The sequence below is a fragment of the Eurytemora carolleeae genome, unplaced genomic scaffold, assembly GCF_000591075.1.
Source record: "Eurytemora carolleeae unplaced genomic scaffold, Eaff_2.0 scaffold838, whole genome shotgun sequence".
Taxonomy (NCBI): Eukaryota; Metazoa; Arthropoda; class Copepoda; order Calanoida; family Temoridae; genus Eurytemora; species Eurytemora carolleeae.
The window spans coordinates 135716-156628 of NW_019396742.1; the positions used below are offsets into that span (position 1 = coordinate 135716).

The following is a 20913-nucleotide window of genomic DNA, read 5'->3' on the forward strand; positions in this document are numbered from 1 at the left end:
CTGGGTTTTTTGGGATCCAGGCCCATATCCATGAGGAGGACAATTCCCAATTTTAAACTTTTTTTAAATCAAAATTATAATAGGAGTTCTTTTTAATTAAATCTCTTGACCGTTTTCAAGACAATGCCAGGTTTTCCATTTTCGAACATATCCTGAATTTGAGACATTGTCGTGTTTTCGAGACAAACCCCACTTTCCCGTTTTTAAGTATTATCTGCAATTCAAAACAAAACTCATTTTCATAATTTACAAAATAAATCACTGAAAATAGAAATAGAATCTAAGTTTCCACATTTTATCTGTTAAATTAGAGAATATCGATGATTTATTTTTTTAGGCATTTTAAACAAACTTTTCCCGCATTTCTAGTTAAATCTATATTGTAAGAACAAATTATATTAATATTTTGATTTCTCAATGCTGTAATGATTGTTAAATTATAAAAGAACAGTTTGTTTTTATTTTCTATGTTGTTTAAATTTTACCTTATAAAAAATCTTGTTTTGATACGTAAGTGCGTAAATGCTTAGAAATTGACATTGATATGAATTCCGGTAATTGTCTCAAAACCAGGATATGTTCCGAAAACGAGACATGAGCTGAAATCCGGTTATGTTTCAAAATATAGAGATATGTTCGAAAATTAAATCAAGAATCATCAAAAACTAATTTTCACACCTTATTATTAGATTAAAATTGACATTTATTGTTTCAATATTATAAATATGAAATAAAAACGCATTTACATTTAAACTTTGATTAAAGAGGGTACTAACGATTCAATTTGAAGTTACCGTTAAACCTTTTGTTCGAGAAAGAATGTTGTTTTTTATTGTTTGCATGAATTCAAAACATTAGTTTAGTCTAAGTTGAGCATTTTTATATTGAGAAAAAAGCAGTTGAAGTTAAATTTGGCCAATCATAACTCTTGAACCCCTTTATTGAATCACGGGAATGTTCTAGCTTAGACAGATTCTTAACAATTCTTAGTTGAGTAGGTTGACTTAACTAGAGAAATTTTGATTTGTAACAGGAAAAGATTGAGTCAGTCAGCTCAGTATGTGTGGTCGAACTGACATAATTTGTCCAACTACTGCTCTCTATTCATAAATTCTTACTCCTTGTTGCATAATTGTGTATTTTACATTTCTAGCAGAGCTGCCAAATTTGCCTATAAGAGAGAAAAGAATAAACTTTTAGATTAGCTTATTTAAAAACTCTGACCTCATATTGAAATTATGCTCTTTAATTGTTAATTAAAGTTTTATTTACCCCCCCCCCTCCCCTTCCCAAGTAAAAATTACATTTTACAAATCTTAGGACAAGGAAGCTTTGCATAATTATAATTAGAAGAAAAATGAATTGATTTCTTTTGTTGATAAAATTTAATTGTTCTGGATTAAAAAACGATTTGTTAAGAAAACAATTACTTTTTAATTAACGCTGCATAGTGTCTTATATAAGGGCGGGGACCGATCGCACAGAATTTTGTCTCATTTGAATGTAGTTCCTTGCATCTTTTAACTTGTTTCCTTTTCTGCCAAAACATTTAATAATATATTATTTTAGGAGAATGCTAAAAAATGTTAATTTATATTATCATACTTCTAATTGAACAGGTAATATCAAAAATCATTTTAAAGTATGATTTATAAATACATATGATTAAAATTCTTTTTTTAATGTACATAAATCGGCAAAAGCACATTTGTTTGGCTGCATACAGTAATAACCAGAAAACTCTGAAATAGGAAGACGACCTTTATAATCAAGCTATGGTTTCAATCATGTGATATATTGAATGACGTACATTTTAATCTACGCCTATTTTAACTGTGTTGTAATATGTAACATAACTATCTTAATCATGTGATATAGATAACGACGTAGGAATTGTAATTACGTCTATTAACTTTAACTTGTAACATATAAACCTCAAACACAAAGTACAGCATTAACTACGACCCATTTCATTAAATTAGTAATTCAAAAAGTGTCTTTTAATTCTGTTAGACTAAATAATCTAAGTTAAAAATACAAAGGTCCATACTATATTGGTATAAAGAGTATAGTAGCTCAGAGTTTGTGGCAAAAATTCAGATACTTTGTACCTTGAAATTGGAAATTAACAATTTACTAGTGCACTCTATGTAAAAATGTGATTTTTTGAGTTAGAACAGAATTAATTAAAAATTGAAAAATTGTCTCTTTAATATGTTTGTTTAGATCATCGCTGATGAAAGCTGCGGATGTGTTAAATATGCTCCAGAATATCTCCATGGTAAACAACAAGAAAAACAACAACATGAAATATTTAAAAAAAGTACTGTACAATACATAAAGACAGTACAGTGATTAGTGTAACAACAATTAGAACCAAGAATGTAATACAAGGAAAGTTAATTGCGGTCGTGTATACATTGCGTAAAAAATTGAAACCAGTTCTCTTTGGGCGGAATTTGTAAACAAGAATAGATGCATCAGTGTTCGTTAAGTATCCGAGGAGGTTTAAAGCATTAAATTTTGATAATTTTGATAATTCACATAATAGTTTCCTATGACCATAATATTTCATTGATTTTTTTATGTGAAAGATGGATCCCATGCCAGGCTGTAACACTTTTGTTTACATTACCGCCCAGAGACAGTACACTGCAGTACAAAAGATGCGTACACTTCTGAAATAACTTTCCTTGCATTACATTCTTGATTAAAACAAGAAAAAACTACGCAATGTATGCATCAAAATAAATATTTACACAAATAAAAAAAATACTATTTATAATCAAAACTTTCAAGAAATATATACAAAGAGAATATAATATAATAGAGTGGAATTTAAAGAATCCTTTGTTATGAATTTTGTCAGTCCCTTTCAGCCTGAAAGGGAGTTTAAAGTGTACAATTCATGTAAATGTTCACAAATTATACGCAGTACTTCACACATATACAGTATGATTCCTGGACAACCAGTCCCCTTAGGTCAGATTAGATTAGGTTAAGTCAGATTACCTAACTGGTCTCATTCTGGTCTTAACCTGACCAGTCCACCTAAGTCGGATTTTGTCAAGATTGGTCGGGTTACGTAAGGATACCTAACTGGTCGGAAAATGACCAATCCCCCTTATTCGGGTTAGGTCAGGTTAGGTTGGGTCACTTAGGTCAGATTTGGTCGAGATTGGTCAGGTTACAGCATCTTCCTTACTGGTCGGAACATGGCCAGTCCCGCTAGGTCGGTTACGTCAGGTTAGGTCGGGTTAGATTGAGTTACCTAACTGGTCTCATACTGGTCTTAAATCTAACCAGTCCACTCAGCGCGGATTTGGTTGAGATTGGTCGGGTTACGTTAAGATACATAACTGGTCGAAACATGACCAGTCCCCCTAGGTCGGGTTAGGTCAGGTTATATTGATTATGGTTACCTAACTGGTCGCATACTGATCTTAACCTGACCAGTCCAATCAGGTCGGATTTGGTCAGAATTGATCAGGTTATGTCAAATTACCTAATTGGTCAGAACATGCCCAATCCCTTTAGTTTGGATTAGGTCAGGTTAGGTTGGGTTAGGTTGGGTTACCTAACTGGTATCATACTGGTCTTAACTTAACTAAAGTTTGGTCATTTGGACGTCCAAAGTGACGTAATTTTGACTTCAAAATATAGGTTGTGAGGGTGTGCATTAAACGTCCCTACAACGTCTTCAACACCTAAAATCCTACGTCACATTGGTAATTATGGACGTCCTCATGACTGGTTGCTATGGAAATTATGCGAAAATTCAACCGGGTAGATGGCATTTGTTTTTAGCCTCAGTTGAGTAATTGGAAAAGTTCTGATATATTTTTGCATAAAATTGTGTTCAGAGAAACACACAAGTTTTGTTTTCTATCTTCAGTTAAAGAGAATGTAGGCGTAATTTCAAATTTGTCTGCTTAAGTATGAGTTAGATGTTAATAGTTTTGTTCATTTAAACTGTTTATTTTTATTTTCGGTTTCTTTTCGAAAATTTGTAAGAAGCACTGGAGAAACTCACAGAAATAGAGGTTGATCGAGTCAGAAAACGACGGTATCTTCCACATTTTTAATCATAGGTTTCAAGAAAACAGTTGTTAATCTTTGCATGGACGTTACTTGAAATCACGCGAACAGTTCCTTTAATAATTTATATTTCTATCAAGTTGTCAAATAAATCATATATTTGATAATTATATAATTTAGAAACCGTAGATGTTGACGGTGACACAGCTCACATACATCTCTACCCTGAAACAACAGCAGGAGACAGCTGCAGGGATCATTGCTCGTCTGTCTCGCATTACTGGCATTCAACATTAAAAGGTCAGGCCAAGATTTAAACCTTGAAAGGGGGTGGGGAGGGAGGAGGGGAAATGCCTCTATAGATTAATTTGCGATTCAAATTTTGTGGGAATTGAGATTTGAGATTTGCATAAACATTTTGCATTTTTTAGATATGTTTTTATCCGTCTTTATTCTGTCAAACGATCTTTGTCAAATGATCTTTGTCAAATGAAGATTGTCAAATGAACTTTGTCATATGATCAAATGATCTGTGTTAAATGATATTTGTCAAATGACTTTGTCAAATTCTAAATGATCTTGGTCGAATGATCACTGTAAAATAATCTTGGTCCAATGATCTTTGTCAAATAAACAAATTGTCTAATGATCTTCTTCAATTGAACATTGTCAAATGATCGAATTGTGGGTTTGTAAATCCCTATGAGAAACTAGGGGTAATACTCTGGGAAAACTGTGACTAGGGAAGGGGGGGGGGTTGTAGAATTATATCTTTAAACTGATTGTAAAGGTGTATGTCTGTGTGGATCTGAGATTGCTATGATGAGCTGTGAGGAATTGGTTGGACCAACTACAGAAGTTTTCTGTATACACCAACAGGTGATGGTACAACAAACTTTCTGAATTGTTTAGAGAGGAGGTGGTTTAACAGGGCGTATACGGGGGGGGGCAAGGGGGCAGAGCCCCCATCCCTTAGAACTGTAAAAAACTATCCCACTTTTCAAATCCTAAACTAAAGAATGAAGAACATGGACAAAATTAGTTTGCTGTGAAGAACTCGGGGTTTGCAAAGTAATATTGGACTCTATATGTACATATTGTGTAACTTTAAAGTATCTCATATTTATGCCTGCTATCCATGAAGTCAAATGTTCTGATTTTACAGAATTTACTCGGATGAACAGGTTCGGGATTGGAAATGATTTTGTGATTTCCAAACAATTAGATTATTTTTAGGAACTGAGTCCTTGCCATAACCTCAAATTTTCCAATATTTGATACCTGATGGTGTAAACCTTTGATATTTCAAACTTAGACTATTTTATTCATCAAAGGTCTACGACATCGGATTAAAAACTCAGATTTTGTGGCAAAACCTCATTTCTTTTGGGATTAGACTAGGCACGTGCTTGTAAAGATTGGAACTAGAAATAGAAGTTTTGCAGAGGTTGCTTCTGTTGAATTTGAGCTGGGAATTTTGTGCTTGATATTTATAATCCCGAGTCCGAATTCAATGAATTTTAGCGACGTCTCAAATTCGCAAAAAAAAAACGGTTTCAATTGAGCACGCGCTTAAATCTTGAAACATCGAATACAATTTTAAGTGGAACCAACCATGTTTGAGCCACGTCTCAAATTTAAGCCGCGGCTCAAATTCTTTAAATTCGGCCTCCGAACGCTTGATCTCGATATCCATTGTGGGCCTATTTATTTTGAATATCTATAAAAACTTTACCTTTCAATAGCTTCGTTTTAGTTATTCCTCTCCCCGATCAAAACTCAATACAACCCCTAACTGGGTACAGTTACCAAGAGGGATATCATATAAAGATTAGATTAATCTGCAGATTAACAAAGGATCGAAATCAAACATTGATGTCGATATTCATATTACAAGAGTTTCCACCACCGGAATGTCTGAGTAAGCAAAATACCTTATTTTAAAAATATAGTTTGATACATTATTGTAATTTTAGACACCCAAAGAGTACGTCGTACACAATGGTTTTCATGTACACAGGATGCCAGAAGATACTGTACACGAATTAAACGAGCTAAAAGAGCACATCCAACTTGAGGAAGCTATTGTACAACTTGAGACAGATATACATGGTATTGAAGAAAACCTTCTACACCCCCTCAATCATGTACATAACAATGATGTACAAATCCTAGATGATGATGGTGTACATAACTATACAATGTTTGAATCTGATCCAAGTTCAAATAGTACAGATCTTCTCAACGAACATCCACGAAAGTTGATGAAAATGCACGGAAACCAGGTGAGAACAAATTGATATTTGCAGGAATCAGAAACTTGTTTTATTCTAAATGTTAAATATTCTTTTTTCCTTCCTTCTCACGTTTTCTTAGAAATGGTGATGGAAACATTTATAGCAATTTGTATTTTGTACATTACACAGGGTGTCATAAAAACCACTGAAATTTAGAGACGGCGTAAAAATTGACGACAATACTAAGTATTTCAAACTATTTGGATTTAGGCCATTTAAAATCAGCTTGCAGTTATTTAGTAATCCTGCAAATATTAAGGTATACAAATATGGCGGATCTTATTTAGTAATCCTGCAAATATAGTTTTTCGAACAGGTTACCAAAGTTCCAACCACAGTCCAAAGTAAAAGTTTAAATCTGTTTAACCCATCATTAATTAAAGGGACTGTAAACGTACTTTCAAATGACCTCCATTGATTAGAGGCATAATTTTTGAAATTTTTAAAATCTCTGTCGCACCCAACTATTGAAGTTAGAGGTTCAATTTTTTACTGAGCTGGCCTTAAAAAGTTAGAAAATCATAGGGGCGGAGGGCTTTTCAAACGGCCCCCCCCCCCATCTTTATTAGACAAAAATAGCCCATTTGGGATAGAGTTGAGTTGAATATAAGAGAAAACTAAGTTCTCATTTTTATTTTTATTTTGTCACAATATTTTATCTACATCTCATTGAATGATTCAGTGTGAACACTAAGTTGTAAAAGAAATCTGCAACAATGATTTGTGTGTTTTAATTTTCATTTATTCCAGAGGAATAGCTGAGTCATTATGTAAACATTGCAAGTTTTATAATCTGCAAAAGTTATAAAATGAAAGAAATCATGACAGCATGAAACGTAAATCCTCAAAATGGTTGCAATGCATTGAGTTCGTACACGCTTTTCCATGCAGGCCTCCCCACGGCCCACTCCCCCCCCCTGCGCCGCACCTCAATTTCCCGCCGATTATTCTATCTGCATATCTGGCGGCTCAAGACTTGAGACGATTTATTATCGAAGCAAAAATTGGAACTTTTTGACCGCGCACTGTAAACCATTCATTGAAATGAGAAAAAGATGTAGATATTTAAAGCTTTTGTTTGGGATCGAAATCTTTATGTTTCTTTATCTTCTTCAGTTAAACAACTCGGACCTCGATACAACATATCAGAGAATTCTTGATATTTTTTCATGAAATAAAAACATATATTTTGTTTAGATTTTGGCGTTAATTCTGGGTTTAAGTTGCGTTACCTGTCTTTTTGTCGGAGTACTGAGGTAATGTTTTTAATACAAAAATTATAAGTTATGCTCAAATGTACATGAGTTTGATGTTATAACGGAGCCCAAAATTTAAGACACGGTATCGTCATATGAATCCCGGTAACAGAAAGAACCAGCGTTTCATAAAGGGGTTAAGACAATTTGTAAACTTTAGTTCGTTCTTTAATTATAATGTAAACACAAGTGGGTGCTATGGAAAAGCGTCATCACGGAGATGTCGATCACCACGGAAATGTCTCAAAAAAGGGAATCATAAAACTAATTTAATATAAAAGTGTACAAAGTACATATAAAAGAGGTCAGATGAACATATAAAAGTGGACAGATGTATACATATAAAAGGGCAAAAATGTACATATAAATGTGAACTGATGTACATATAAAAGTTTACAGGTGTACATATAAAAGTTTGCAGATGTACATATAAAAGTGTACAGATGTACATATAAAAGTTTACAGGTGTACATATAAAAGTTTGCAGATGTACATATAAAAGTGTACAGATGTACATATAAAAGTTTGAAGTTACGTACATATAGATGTGCAGATTTCCGTATAAAATTGAATATATAAAAGTGCAGATTATTAAAAATGAACTGTATTAAGTTTATAATTTTAAGTATTTCACAAAAATATGAATTTCACCGTTTGCCAACGTTTTTGTCCTGTAAATATTAGTCAACAACTAGAAATATTGTCGATAACCACTATAGTCCTACAGACAGGGTCGCCATTATTCCTAATGCGAAAGAAAAACTGGTTGATACTAGATATTCAAATTCTAGTCTGGTTTTCTTATCATTGAGAGTTGGTGGGTCGGAACATTATCTGGGAAATCTGGATAGTCTCTAATCTGGATAGTCCCTAATCTGGAAAGTCCCTAATTTGGATACTCATCTATATATAAATTTGGCTTGTCTGTCTGTCTATCTGTCTGTTTGTTTGTATCCAATAAACGTCAAAACGGCAAAACCGATCGGGCCCAAATTTTTTGTAGTACATCTCGTGACCACAGGGAATGATAAAATTTTTTAAAAAATGTGCTTTACAGGTCTTTAATTTTGTAAAAAAATTTTTAAATTTTTAAATGTAAACAAAAAGAACATGTTCTCAATTTAAATAGAAGATGGGCGCAAAGCGCCCTAAAAGCCTAGTAATATCATAATTATTGGAATAAGAAACTCAGTAAAGCATATCTTACCGATAAAAGATGGTTTTAAGCAAGGTTCTAGTTAAGGACCAAAACTAAACTTTATAAAAATTGATAATTACTTTTTAGTTTTTGCCTAATGAACAGATTTGATCAGAAAAATTGGCTTATTTAAGTTGAAAAATAGGCTTATATATTTGTATTTTTAGATTAATGAACAATCTCTTTAGCTTGTTGTTTAGTATGATGAATTCCTAATCCAATCAAATTAACAAAAGCTAAACACTAAATTCTAATGAACAGATTTGATCAGAAAAATAAGCTTAGATGTAATCCTAGGGAATTTAAAAAATTAGGTTTATGTATTTGTATTTTTATATTAATAAGCAATCACTTCAGCTTGTTGTATAGTACGATAGTGAAAGGAATTCCCAATCTAATTAAATTAACAAAAGCTAAACACGAAAGCTCATTAAAAAAGAATTCAGTTAATTTCATGACCAAAAAATATTTGTTGGTAGAGAAAATATGAAATTGTGAGATATGTAAATTTATAATTAATAAGATTAACTTAAGTCTTAACTACAGTTATATTGAGAAGTAGATGAACCAGCTAAACAACTGAGAAGTAGCTTAATTAGCCATACCTATTCAACTGCTCTTCATAACTATGAAGACATTTATAAACGTTCACTTTTTCTAATTCAACTCTCCGCACTTTTGTTTCGCTTCAAGTAATTTTAACATTAAGAGATTAATGTTCCAGAAAATTCAAAATTTCCAAATTTCTCACGAATCACTGTATACTGTACACTGTATACCGTACACTGCACACTGTATATTGCACACCGTGTAATGTACAGTGCACATTGTACACTGAGCACTATACACTGTACAATGTACACTCTACACTGAATTAGCGTATGATTAGAAAGATAAATGGATTTCATATTAAACTATGAAAAACTTAAATTCTTTTCGTATTACTATTATTAGTACAATTAGAAAAATAGATAAGTAGATTAATTGATTCTTCGTAGATTCTACAAAGATAGATGAATTGATAAACTATAGTAGATTTATAAATAAATAGATTACAAAAAGGCTTCTGATTACTTTCTAGGAATTATATACGAATATACAGTGATAACCAGAAAACTCTGGAATAGAAAGTCAACTTTTAGACTCTAGCTATGAGTATGACTGTAACTAGTTCAGTGAGCATGTGCAGTGTAAATAGACCCATTTCACTTCATCAATGATTTAACAACTTATTTCTTATCCACAGTTTTCTGGTTATCACTCTAACAAAATTTTATTTAGTTTTATAATTAATATATGAATATTATGTTTAGTGTTTATCTGGCGCGGAGGCGAGATAGAAAATCCAAGCTTGCTTGTGATAAAGAAATTAGTGAAGGTTCATCAGTTGACCAGCTTTACTAAAACCAGCTAGATATACGTTTCCGACCTGCTAAATATTCTGGTTTAATTGGATAAAGAATCACGTTTTGAGAATTATCGTAAAATTCGTTCAAGCCATGTATTGAAAATTAAAAAATTGTTAAAGTCTCATATTACTAGTAGATATCCTCACATGTTTTAAAGATAGTTTATCAAACCTTAACTTGTCAGAAATAAGCTAAACGTACACTTAAAGATTTTCATGTCAGTTAAAAAAAAATTGAAAAAATAGCTGGGAATTTTTAATTATTTTTCGGCCACATAAAATTTTCGAGAAATCTGTCTAATTTAAAAGAATTAAGTACAAAACTACATCCTTCCTCCCTCCCTCTTCTATGTATGCCTTGTGATTTCAGCTTATAGTATATCATCATTATTATAATTTGCAGGGTTTTGATAGATTTCTACAGATTTCAATTATAGGTACTTGTGATTTGTACTTAAGAACTGTGTCATAACTTTGGCTTTAAAAATTTGAGCTTTTAGTTTATGTTTTATTGTATATATTTTAAGTTTTATTTAACCAGTGCCATTTTTTGAAATATACTTTTGTGTTTGAATTTATCTTCATTAATTTTGAAATATTTAAATGATTTTAATTACTTCTATTGTAAGAAGAGAACGTTCTGGCCGGAAAAATGAGAAGGTTTTCTGTTATTATATATATTCTGCAAGCTATATATAGATATGTTTAATTTATTACACATACTGATGTCATGATCTATTCATCTATCAACTATTTAATCATCTATCTTTATCAAAAGCAGTTAGAAATCCAAATCCACCCAATGCAAGTGAGACCACAGTAAACAACATTTCTAAAATATATTTATTAATTTTGTTCGTTTTCTTATTTTGTCTTGTTAAAATTATCTTTAGCTTTTTTTGACTACATATATACTTCTTTCATTTCAAGCAAAAATGTCAAATGACAATAATATTGATATAATATGGTGAGAACCCACAAAAAAATATTTCTTTTGCATTAGATGTAAATAATTAATTTGAAATTGTTGCAACAGATACATTTCTAAAAATTTTCAAGTTCATTTAGAAGTTACAAAATCCTTACAGACTTTTCAGAAAAAAAAAAAAACAAAATTTTTTGTTTGGTTTATTACTGTAGCAACATTAACTTTCAGAAAACATCTAGCAAATCAATGTTTTATCTTTTTAATATTAGATTATATATTACCAACGAATGTGATGAGAGATCCTCCGAAATAAAATCCAAAATTTCCCCCGATAGCGGAGAGAAATTCATTCATTCCCTGAATATCAAATTCAATTCACATTAAAACTTTTTATTTAAAAAAATGGATTGGCTTTAACTCAAACTTTGCGATCATTCTTTATGACTTCAGTTACTCTATAATTATAGACCAATAATTTATATATTCTGAAGGACTAAGTTAGGAGAAATATTTATTTAAGAGCGTCTCCTATAATTTTGAATTATGTTCAAACTCTTAAGCAGAAATAGGAAAAAAATTTCCCGAAAGGCTGTATTATCTGCAAGTGAATGAACTAAACACTTGTTAAAAGCTCTAATTTTCTTATTTTCTATATATAAGTAACATGATGGTGAAAACCCTTGATATTTTAAAACTTTGTATATTTAATCAGACAGAATTGTTTGTTTGAAAGAAATTGACTCTTTGCCACAAACTCAAATGTTCTAATCTTTATATCTTTGCAAGCTGTTGTAAACTTTTAATATTTCAAAGCTTAAATTATTTGATCTAACATAATTTTGTAAAAGAACAAAGGGGCCTCGAGGTTGATAATTCCAATTAAGGGTCGATATGTTGATCTAAGGTTGATAAGCCTAGGGAAAGGTTGATTGGTTGATCTAAGGTTGTTAATCCCAGTGAAGGGTCGATAGGTTGATCTAAGGTTGATAATCTCAGTGAAGGGTTGAAAGGTTGTTCTAAGGTTTCACTACGCTTTTATAAAGTTTGGGACAAACACAAAAAAAATCTGTATATCAAACCTAGGAGCAAATACAGTTTTGTAAACAAATACAAGAAAATACAAAATATTGGGATAAATCGTTATAATATTTTAATGAACAAAACTAGTTCTAGATAGGTAGAAAAAATGAGGGGCCGATAGGATCTGGAGAATAAAACGTTTTTTGACTTCTAACCATAGAGAATAGAATTGATATTAGAGTGGAATTTAAAGAATCTCTCGGTATGAATTTTTTCAGTCCCTTTCAGCCCGAAAGGGAGTTCAAAGTGTACAAATCATGTAAATTTTCACAAATTATATGCAGTAGAGTACATTAATACAGTATGTTCCCTAGATTTTCCATTTCAATTTCGAATTTTTTAAAGCTGTTAAATAAACTTTATAAAATGAATTATGTGAATAAAAACATCATTTGATTTAAAGTTATAACGGAAAATCATCGTTTGTAAAGTGAAAGGCATAGAGTCTATGTGAAATGATTATTGGTCAATTATGAAACCAGCCTTTTTCATAATTTGGATTTCTTTTAACATTAATTTTAGATTTTCTAAAAAATGATATTCCAGGGCCCAAAAGGTTATATAGCATAAATATGTGAAGTACACCTGCAGTATGGAAACAGTACAACAAAATGGCCGTTTTACACTTTTTTTAGTAAATTCCACTCTAATATATATTCTATTCTCTTTGCTTCTAACAAATAAATACCCGGTTAGTTACAAAAATTATTGTTAACAGCGATAATCACGAATTATAAGCATTTCTATATTTAAAATGTGTTTTCACTTTTCACGGATTTAGCGTCTATTGATTGGGGAGGTTTGATTTGGTGTCGGCTCTAGGACGACATCTATTGGAGAAAGGTTCCAAGATAGGATTTATGGTCTACAAAATCTCCAGTTTGAAATATCTGAGGTATACAACATTGGGTTGTTTAAGATATAAGGATTGGAAATCAGAGTTTGTGGCAAAGACTCAATTCCTTTAAACTTCAGTTTGAAATCTGCCAATAAGGTAACGGGAAAGAATTTAGTATTAGGTGATTTATCAAGTTCCTATTACAACAAAAGTTTTGAAAATGAGTTTGTACACTGTTTGTTAATTAAAACAGGTTTAAAGAGACTATCGTTGTAATTCTTAGTTTGGTAACCTTCCATTTAGATTCACTTGGCTACCCACGAAACCTTTATCTGACCATATTTTGGAATATATCTTTGTTTTTCTAGTATAAAAATATCACCTGAAATTAGATATATGGCCCCTTTAAAGAGACTTTATGTAGAGTGTAAACGTAATTTTACGCGATCCTACATTTATAGAATCGTGATGTCATCATGGCTGATGTAACATAATACACTTTAAACCATTTGTATTAGCATAAACGAATGGAGTAAGCCATGTTCTTTTCCTGCAAATTTGCAATTGCGATTTCAATACAAAAGATACTTGCAGATGTTTTGGTACAGAGAAAGAAATTGTAAGAATTTAACACTCTGCAAACTAGAAATTGAATAACCTGACTATGAAACGTGAGTTGTGTGTGATCTAATCCATTTAAATATACGTTAAACATAACAAAGTCTAGAGTTGTGTCATTCCAAATCCCTTGCAACATTGCTAACATTTCCTAAACAAAATAAACCTGTTAATAGAATTTGGGGTGTTTTTAGAAAGATTATATAAATTATGGTAATTAGAATATCAGTTTTGATTTACTCATATCTTTTATATTAATGTCACAAGAAGGAGATGATTCTTTTGTTGTATTTTGCCGTTTTGCAATCGTTCAGCTCTAGCTATGAATATTTTACCACTTACCCTAGCTGCCTGAAAGTCTGTTCTGTACTTCAAATGAACCGGAGTTTTTAGTGATTTAATTGCAAAGAATTTTGGTTTCAGACATCATACAGTTGTATTAATACGAGGATGTTTTCAGAACATATTTGTTTTTATAAGCAAACTTAATAGAAAGCAAAGCTGTTTTTAAAAAGATGTCAAAATTTCGTTGATATATACGCCGATTAGTACTAGAGGCGTACCCTGGAGAGGGGCTGGGAGTACAGCAGGGTACAGGTACGGACTCAGCTACAGTTTGTGACAATTTGAATTTACAGGCCAAAAAGGTTTGCCTTCGCATATACTACAGATTAAAAATGGGACCCATAAAATGTGAATTAGGTAGACGATCAAATTGTACTGCACATTTAACGGACTTGTGTCTCACCGGGCAATAGTTTGTACACAGAACAATTTAATCAAAAAAGATTGTAAAGCTACTGTTAAAACATTTCGTTTTACAACAACATTAAATACACTAAAATGGGGTATGAGCTGATTCCGAATTGAATTCGAAAGTGATATGTACTAGTTTACTTCCATCTGTTGCGTATAAAGAGAAAAAGAATTGCTNATAGAAGATTCTGTTTTAACAATCACACATTCTTCCGGACAAACAACATTAGTAGCAGGGGTAAAATTAGAGTTACTGAAAAATAATTAGTGGTTATACTAACTGATGGAATTAATGTATCCTATACAGTGGGATCCAAAAAAGTGTGGAACAAATGCAGCATACTTTTATTTACTTAAAAATGTCTATAAGGACTTGTTATTATGTATTTTTTGAAATTATAATATTTCCACTTATACATAATTTTCAGTTGCAAATTACAAAATCCCTAGGAACTTTTGATAATTTAATAATACGAACAAAATTCCACTTGTTCTCTCTAAAAGCTAGAAAAATATCAAAACCTAAAAATCTAGGCCTAAGTCAGAAACCTATTTAAATTAATTTTTAACCTTAACCTAGACTTGGAATTAAGTTCACTTTAGGTTGAGACAAGGAAGGAAATTGACAAAATTTGTCTCTTCAACAAAGAAAAATTACGTTTTCTACCTCATTACTCATTGCTACTTAGTTTATAGTCAGCAATTTCTTGAATTTGGCATTTAAACTCAAAACAGCCGTCCACTGAAATATCGTTTACCAGTCCCTTTAATCTGATTGATTGAAGTATCGTTTACAGTCCCTTTAACCTGATTGATTGAAATATCGTTTACCAATCCCATGAACCTGATTTATTAAAATATCGTTTACAGTCCCTTTCGTCTGATTGATTGAAATATCGCTTACAGTCCCAATTTAACCTGATTGATTGAAATACAGTTATCAGTCCCTTTAGTCTGATTAATTGAAATATCGTTTACAGTCCCTTTAGTCTGATTGATTAAAATACCGCGTAAAGTCCCATTAACCTGATTGATTGAAATATTGCTTACAATCCCTCTCACCTGATTTTTTGAAATATTGCTTACAGTCCCATTAATATGATTTATTAAAATATTGCTTACAGTCCCATTAATATGATTTTTTGAAATATCGCTTACAGTCCCATTAATATGATTTTTTGAAATATCGTTTACAATCCTATTAACCTGATTTATTGAAATATCGTTTACCAGTCCCATTAACCTGATTTATTGAAATATCGTTTACCAGTCCCATTAACCTGATTGATTGAAATATCGTTTACAGTCCCATTAACCTGATTAATTGAAATATCGTTTACAGTCCCATTAACCTGATTGATTGAAATGTCGTTACAGTCCCTTTAACCTGATTGATTGAAATTTCTTTTACAGTCCCATTAATATTATTGATTGAAATATCGCTTACAGTCCCATTAACCTGATTGATTGAAATGCTGCTTACAGTCCCATTAACCTGATTGATTGAAATATTGCTTACAGTCCCATTAACCTGATTGATTGAAATATTGCTTACAGTCCCATTAACCTGATTTTTAGAAATATCACTTACAGTCCCATTAATATCATTGATTGAAATTTCGTTTACAGTCCCATTAACCTGATTAATTGAAATATCGCTTACCACCCATATACATCTGATTTATTGAAATGTCGTTTACAATCCCATTAACCTGATTGATTGAAATATCGTTCACCAGTCCCATTAACCTGATTTATTGAAATATTGCGTACAGTCCCATTAATATGATTGATTGAAATATCGCGTTCAGTCCCATTAATATGATTGATTGAAATATCGTTTACCAGTCATATACACCTGATTTATTGAAATGTCGTTTACAATCCCTTTTAAAGTTTAACCTGATTGATTGTTGGTAAATGTTGAGAAGTTGAAGGGGGGAACAGTTTGCTAGTGAATTATTTACTTGTGGAACTAGAGGATTACTACACCCACCAAACCTATAAAAGGACTGTGAACGGAATTGTAAGTAAATTTCCATTCATAAATTGGCATCTTTGAGTCATAAAAGTAGCCTCAAAAGGTTTGTTTGATCTAAAATGAATAAGACGTACGTGTACTTTTCTGTTGAAAATGGATTATTTTCAATTAAAAATTTTTAGACGGAAGAAAATCACCTATCAAATCACATTATGGATATATAAAGGTTTTAACAGTACATTTGAAAATCAGACATGCCAATCTATAAATAAAAGGTAACTTAGTAATAAGTATACAGTTTCTTTCAGAACATTTAGTGTTACTACTTCATAATTCTTAGAATAAAGTTCTTCTGAAAGAAATTCAAATTGTACTATCGTAAAAAAATGTGCACATTTTTTGAGCTTCCCGAATTTTTATTTGGAAAACTGTCGTATTTCAGCTTGTACTTCCCACACTATTAGGATTATATTGTAAAGACCAAACAGTTGAAAAAAAAATTAGTCAATTAATAAAAGATTGATTTCCTGACCTTTCAAAGTTGATGATCGTTTTCTTCAAATCACATTCGCTTTTGGAATAATGTGATAGATTCCTACTAACTGTTGAATTTTAACCGTTTAAAGAGATTTCTTAAAATATTGCCTTACATCGACTTAATTGATTTAGATGTTGAATTTTCGGAATTTTCTTTATATTTGGGAACGTTTAAGTTTTTGAGAAAATATTTTTATTTCAAAGTATCAGCAAGAATTTATCATTCAAGTGGATGGAAGTCTTATTTTTTTCATTCAACGAGTTCTGAACAATTTCCACTCATTGTCAAATTATTCATAGCATAATTTTTCTTTATACATTTCTTTTTCCGGTTAACTATGTCCCCAAAAAGAAAGTCAATTTGTTTTACATTACTTTACTGGTACGAATTGTGATCTTAAATCTCCTCTTGTTTTGATCTTACACGTCAAATATGTGAAAAGTAAATGTTTTCGATTACATAAACGATATTCGAAACATTGGTGTTCTTCTCAATATCCTTAGATAAATTAGAATAGATTGCTCATGTCGTCTTCACCATACCGGAGGTTTGCAGTTGAAATTGAAAATGAAAAGGGGTGGTCCAAAAATCGTTCTCTAGGAAATTACCCATTTTCAATTTGCTTAAACCTATTTTTGGTTTTTTTCAAGATCTCTCTTTAACTTGTCTTGAGTGCAATAGAGAAATCGATTGGCTACTGCAAATTGTTACTTATTCTTTTTACAACTTAGACGAAGTTCCAAACCTATGAATATAAAATATACTTTTTGATAATTATGTATTCCTAATTTTTTCAATTTTGTTGGCTCATCAATAAAGAGATTTTTAAAACTTTACTTTCATCTACACATTTGTCTTGTATGCTTTTGTGGGACTTGAGAAATTTTCACTTTTAGAATCTGTTTTGGATATTCTAATTTTAAAAGGGTCATGAAAAAAAGTCGACATTTATTACTTTTGAAAATGTACCAATTTAAACAAAAAAAGAAACACAAATTTTAAACGATTTTTAATGGCGACTTTCAGGGCAACAGTCAACCATATAAAAGCTGGGGGGTCTGAATCTATGAATAGCCTGGGGGGGAGCGTCCCACGCCCTTCCATTATAAAAAGGCCTTAGAGAATAGGTATAGAATTAAAATGCATATTCATAGACCAATTTTTTTTAACGCCAGCTTATTGAAAAAAAATTAGACAAATAATTCTAATAGTTTGGGCTCTAGGGAAGGTTGAATAAAAAAAACAAAAAAAGGTAAAATTGTATTTTTTTAAACAGATATCCAATTGTGAAACATGTTTCTACATCTATTTTTTAAGGAATTTTTAATTTTTAATTTAATTTTTAGATCTGTAGCTTTAGTCACAAACAAGTTAATGGCCATTTTAGATTTTTTTTTACACGGACTGGACTTTTAACCGCCCTGTACCCTACTCTATGCATAAAAAAAATTGACAGAAAAATCCTTATTAATTTTTCATTAAAAGTCACAAAATTTCACGGTAAAAGTGACAAAAATGAGAGTGCTAGGACAAAAAAAAACTATAGGGCCGGCCAAGCCTGTTTAGGGTTAAAAGCTAAAATAGTTAATGGGTGAGGCCTAGTTTTTATTAAACTTCTTTAAATAAATTAGTAAAAAAAAATCTCTACAGATTGACCTAAAGAAGTATTCAATGACCTCTTCAAATGACGAGTTCATGATGTACAAGGGGTTGTACAATTTTCAGCTTTACAGTCTGCATGAGCAATCTATTCTAATTTATCTAGGTCAATATCTCTTCAATAAGAGGAGATTTTATTATGTTACGTGCGATTTCCTTTGTTTCAAAATTTGGCCAAGCATGTTTTAGAAATTGAAATAAAATTTTTAAAATTATTTCTATTTAATTTCTATTTTTCTTCAGGTTTCCTAAATGCATGTATTCATTTTCATTAGTCTCATCCACGCATTCATTTAAATTTTTAAAAAGTGCTAAAAAAATGACCATGTTAAATTATATTTATTATTAGATAATTGATGCTCTTGCCATTTTTCAGATCCTTTTTGTCAGTAACAGATTTAGTCACCAGCACATCATTCATTGTATTACCAGACATGATCTAAACAACATATTTTCAATTATTTGTTTAAAGGGACTGCCGACGTAATTTCAAGTGACCCTCAATTAAAAAAGCTGCTATTGCACGATTCACAACGTTGGTATCCTAATAAACCTTTATCAAAGTAGCAATAAGGAAATATTAGGCAAAATTTGTCTTTCTCGTTTTTACTGCATAATTTTGCAAACGACATGAATGGAGAAACCGAAAAAAAAACTATTTAATCAATCTTAGGTTATAAGAATATTGGTATTTTAGACATATATGCATTCATAAAAATGTTTAAACGGTACCGTTGTAACAGATAAAAGAAAGTGAAAGCATTCACCATCGAATATTTTTCGACGTTAGCCTATACCCCCTTTTATTTATCGCTAACACTCCCTTTAAGCTTCTCCAAAAAGAAATAGGTTTGAAGTTTTATTTGAATCAAAACAATGTTTTGTTTATACCTTTACAGAGTTTTGAACAGAGGCATACGTGCTGAGAATCTTAACACATGGATTTAAGGTTTAGGGAATTGAATTTTTGTCACAAACTCTGATTTTCTAATTCTTATAACTTTTCAACCCGTTTTCCTAGACCTTTGATATTTCAAACTTTTAATTCTGGTAGATTAAAAAGTCTAAGTTTGAAATATCAAAGGTTTAGGCAAAGATATAGGGGTTAGAAAATGCGAGTTTGTGGCAAAACTGCAACAAAAGAAGTCAGATTACATTAAAACTTTCCATTAGTAATGTGGTGTATACGAGAAGCTAAAGTCAAGGCTTCACGCCTTTCCATGATGCACTTTGGGATACCCTGTACTTGGTTTACAATTACGAATGTACTCTTTTGTAATTAGTTTTTTTAGTTTTTATAATATACAGAAACGAACCTGATCTGCCATAGTTAAACCAATCCCAGAATACATTTTTGTTTTGTAAGGAGCAATGTCTGAAATTTTAAAGAAATTAAGCAATCAATAATAAATTTTGAAAATATATACCCTAGCTCTTTATTTCTTATTTAAAAGATCATACATAAATGGCATCAAATAACTACACTAATTTTATAAAACAAATTTCTCTATTAACATATTATTTAAATGGGTTGTGTCACACAGTCTGTAATTACATTTACAAATTTGAAATACAATACAACACATTTGTATTATCAAAAGAACATTATCCAGCTTTAATTTTACAAATTCTTTCTTTTTATGTGTGTCAATCTAAACCTTTACCTGGGTCAAGATGTTGAACACTGCTTCTGTTAATTGCTACTCCTATGTTCATCCCATTCATACGCCTGGCGAATTTGATGGTGTGATTCATTTTACCCACAGTACTATAGCACTGCAAAAAGAAACGTTAAGATTACTTTCAATTCGGATTGACTTCATTAATTTTGATAATTTAAAGTTTTTTGCAAAAACTGAAATGAAAATGACACAGTATTTAAAATTTGGAAGATGTGATTTAAATACCTTAAAATCCATGACATATTCTCCTATATAAAAGAAACATTTGTAAAATTATTGTATTGAATTTGAATCTTTTTAAGATATAGCTTCTCTTTTTAGGGCCGTAACTTCGAGCGTTTCAGTTGAATTGAAGGGTGGTATTTTTTCCCGTAAAACTCTAATTTTTGACACTTTAAACTGAACATTTCTTAAATTTTAAGAAAAGTTATTTGACGGATTTTTTGTCATTTTTTTCAAATGGATAGTTTTGGGTACCGGATGGTCGAAAGGCCAGTTGAAATGTAAAAAAAGCCCATAACTCATTTGTTACTTAGGTAAAAATCTATAATTTGCATTTTTGAAAAACCATTGAAGACGTCAAATCTCATTTAATTATCAAAAAGTAATTAATGTTTACATTTTTCGGAGCAATTG

General features: G+C 31.2%; 2 protein-coding genes across 2 annotated transcripts; one reads left to right on the top strand and one right to left on the bottom strand.

Moving 5' to 3' along the window:
* The first annotated feature begins 1523 nt into the window (after window positions 1–1523).
* LOC111708080 (uncharacterized) lies at window positions 1524–11051 on the top strand. Its single transcript, XM_023481338.1, has 7 exons — window positions 1524–1619; window positions 2227–2281; window positions 4219–4338; window positions 4829–4917; window positions 6015–6323; window positions 7533–7591; window positions 10103–11051. Exons 1-7 carry the CDS (start codon window positions 1584–1586, stop codon window positions 10191–10193), a joined length of 759 nt encoding a protein of 252 aa, XP_023337106.1. The 5' UTR covers window positions 1524–1583; the 3' UTR covers window positions 10194–11051.
* Window positions 11052–14549: 3498 nt separating this feature from the next.
* On the bottom strand, window positions 14550–20907 carry LOC111708079 (uncharacterized). Its single transcript, XM_023481337.1, has 9 exons — window positions 20503–20907; window positions 20260–20371; window positions 19912–19970; window positions 19487–19525; window positions 18962–19034; window positions 18844–18906; window positions 16931–17000; window positions 16320–16418; window positions 14550–14670 (listed from the first exon to the last, which is right to left on the bottom strand). The coding sequence occupies exons 1-9, from the start codon at window positions 20512–20514 to the stop codon at window positions 14550–14552; spliced, it is 648 nt and encodes a 215-aa protein (XP_023337105.1). The 5' UTR covers window positions 20515–20907.
* Between the last annotated feature and the right edge of the window lie 6 nt (window positions 20908–20913).

Excerpts from the sequence above, each read along its gene's own strand:
- LOC111708080 (XM_023481338.1), top strand. The coding sequence starts at position 1,584 with ATGTTAATTTATATTATCATACTTCTAATTGAACAG. Across the intron at positions 1,620-2,226 it reads TCATACTTCTAATTGAACAG|ATCATCGCTGATGAAAGCTG; the intron begins GTAATATCAAAA and ends ATGTTTGTTTAG. Across the intron at positions 7,592-10,102 it reads CTTTTTGTCGGAGTACTGAG|TGTTTATCTGGCGCGGAGGC; the intron begins GTAATGTTTTTA and ends TATTATGTTTAG.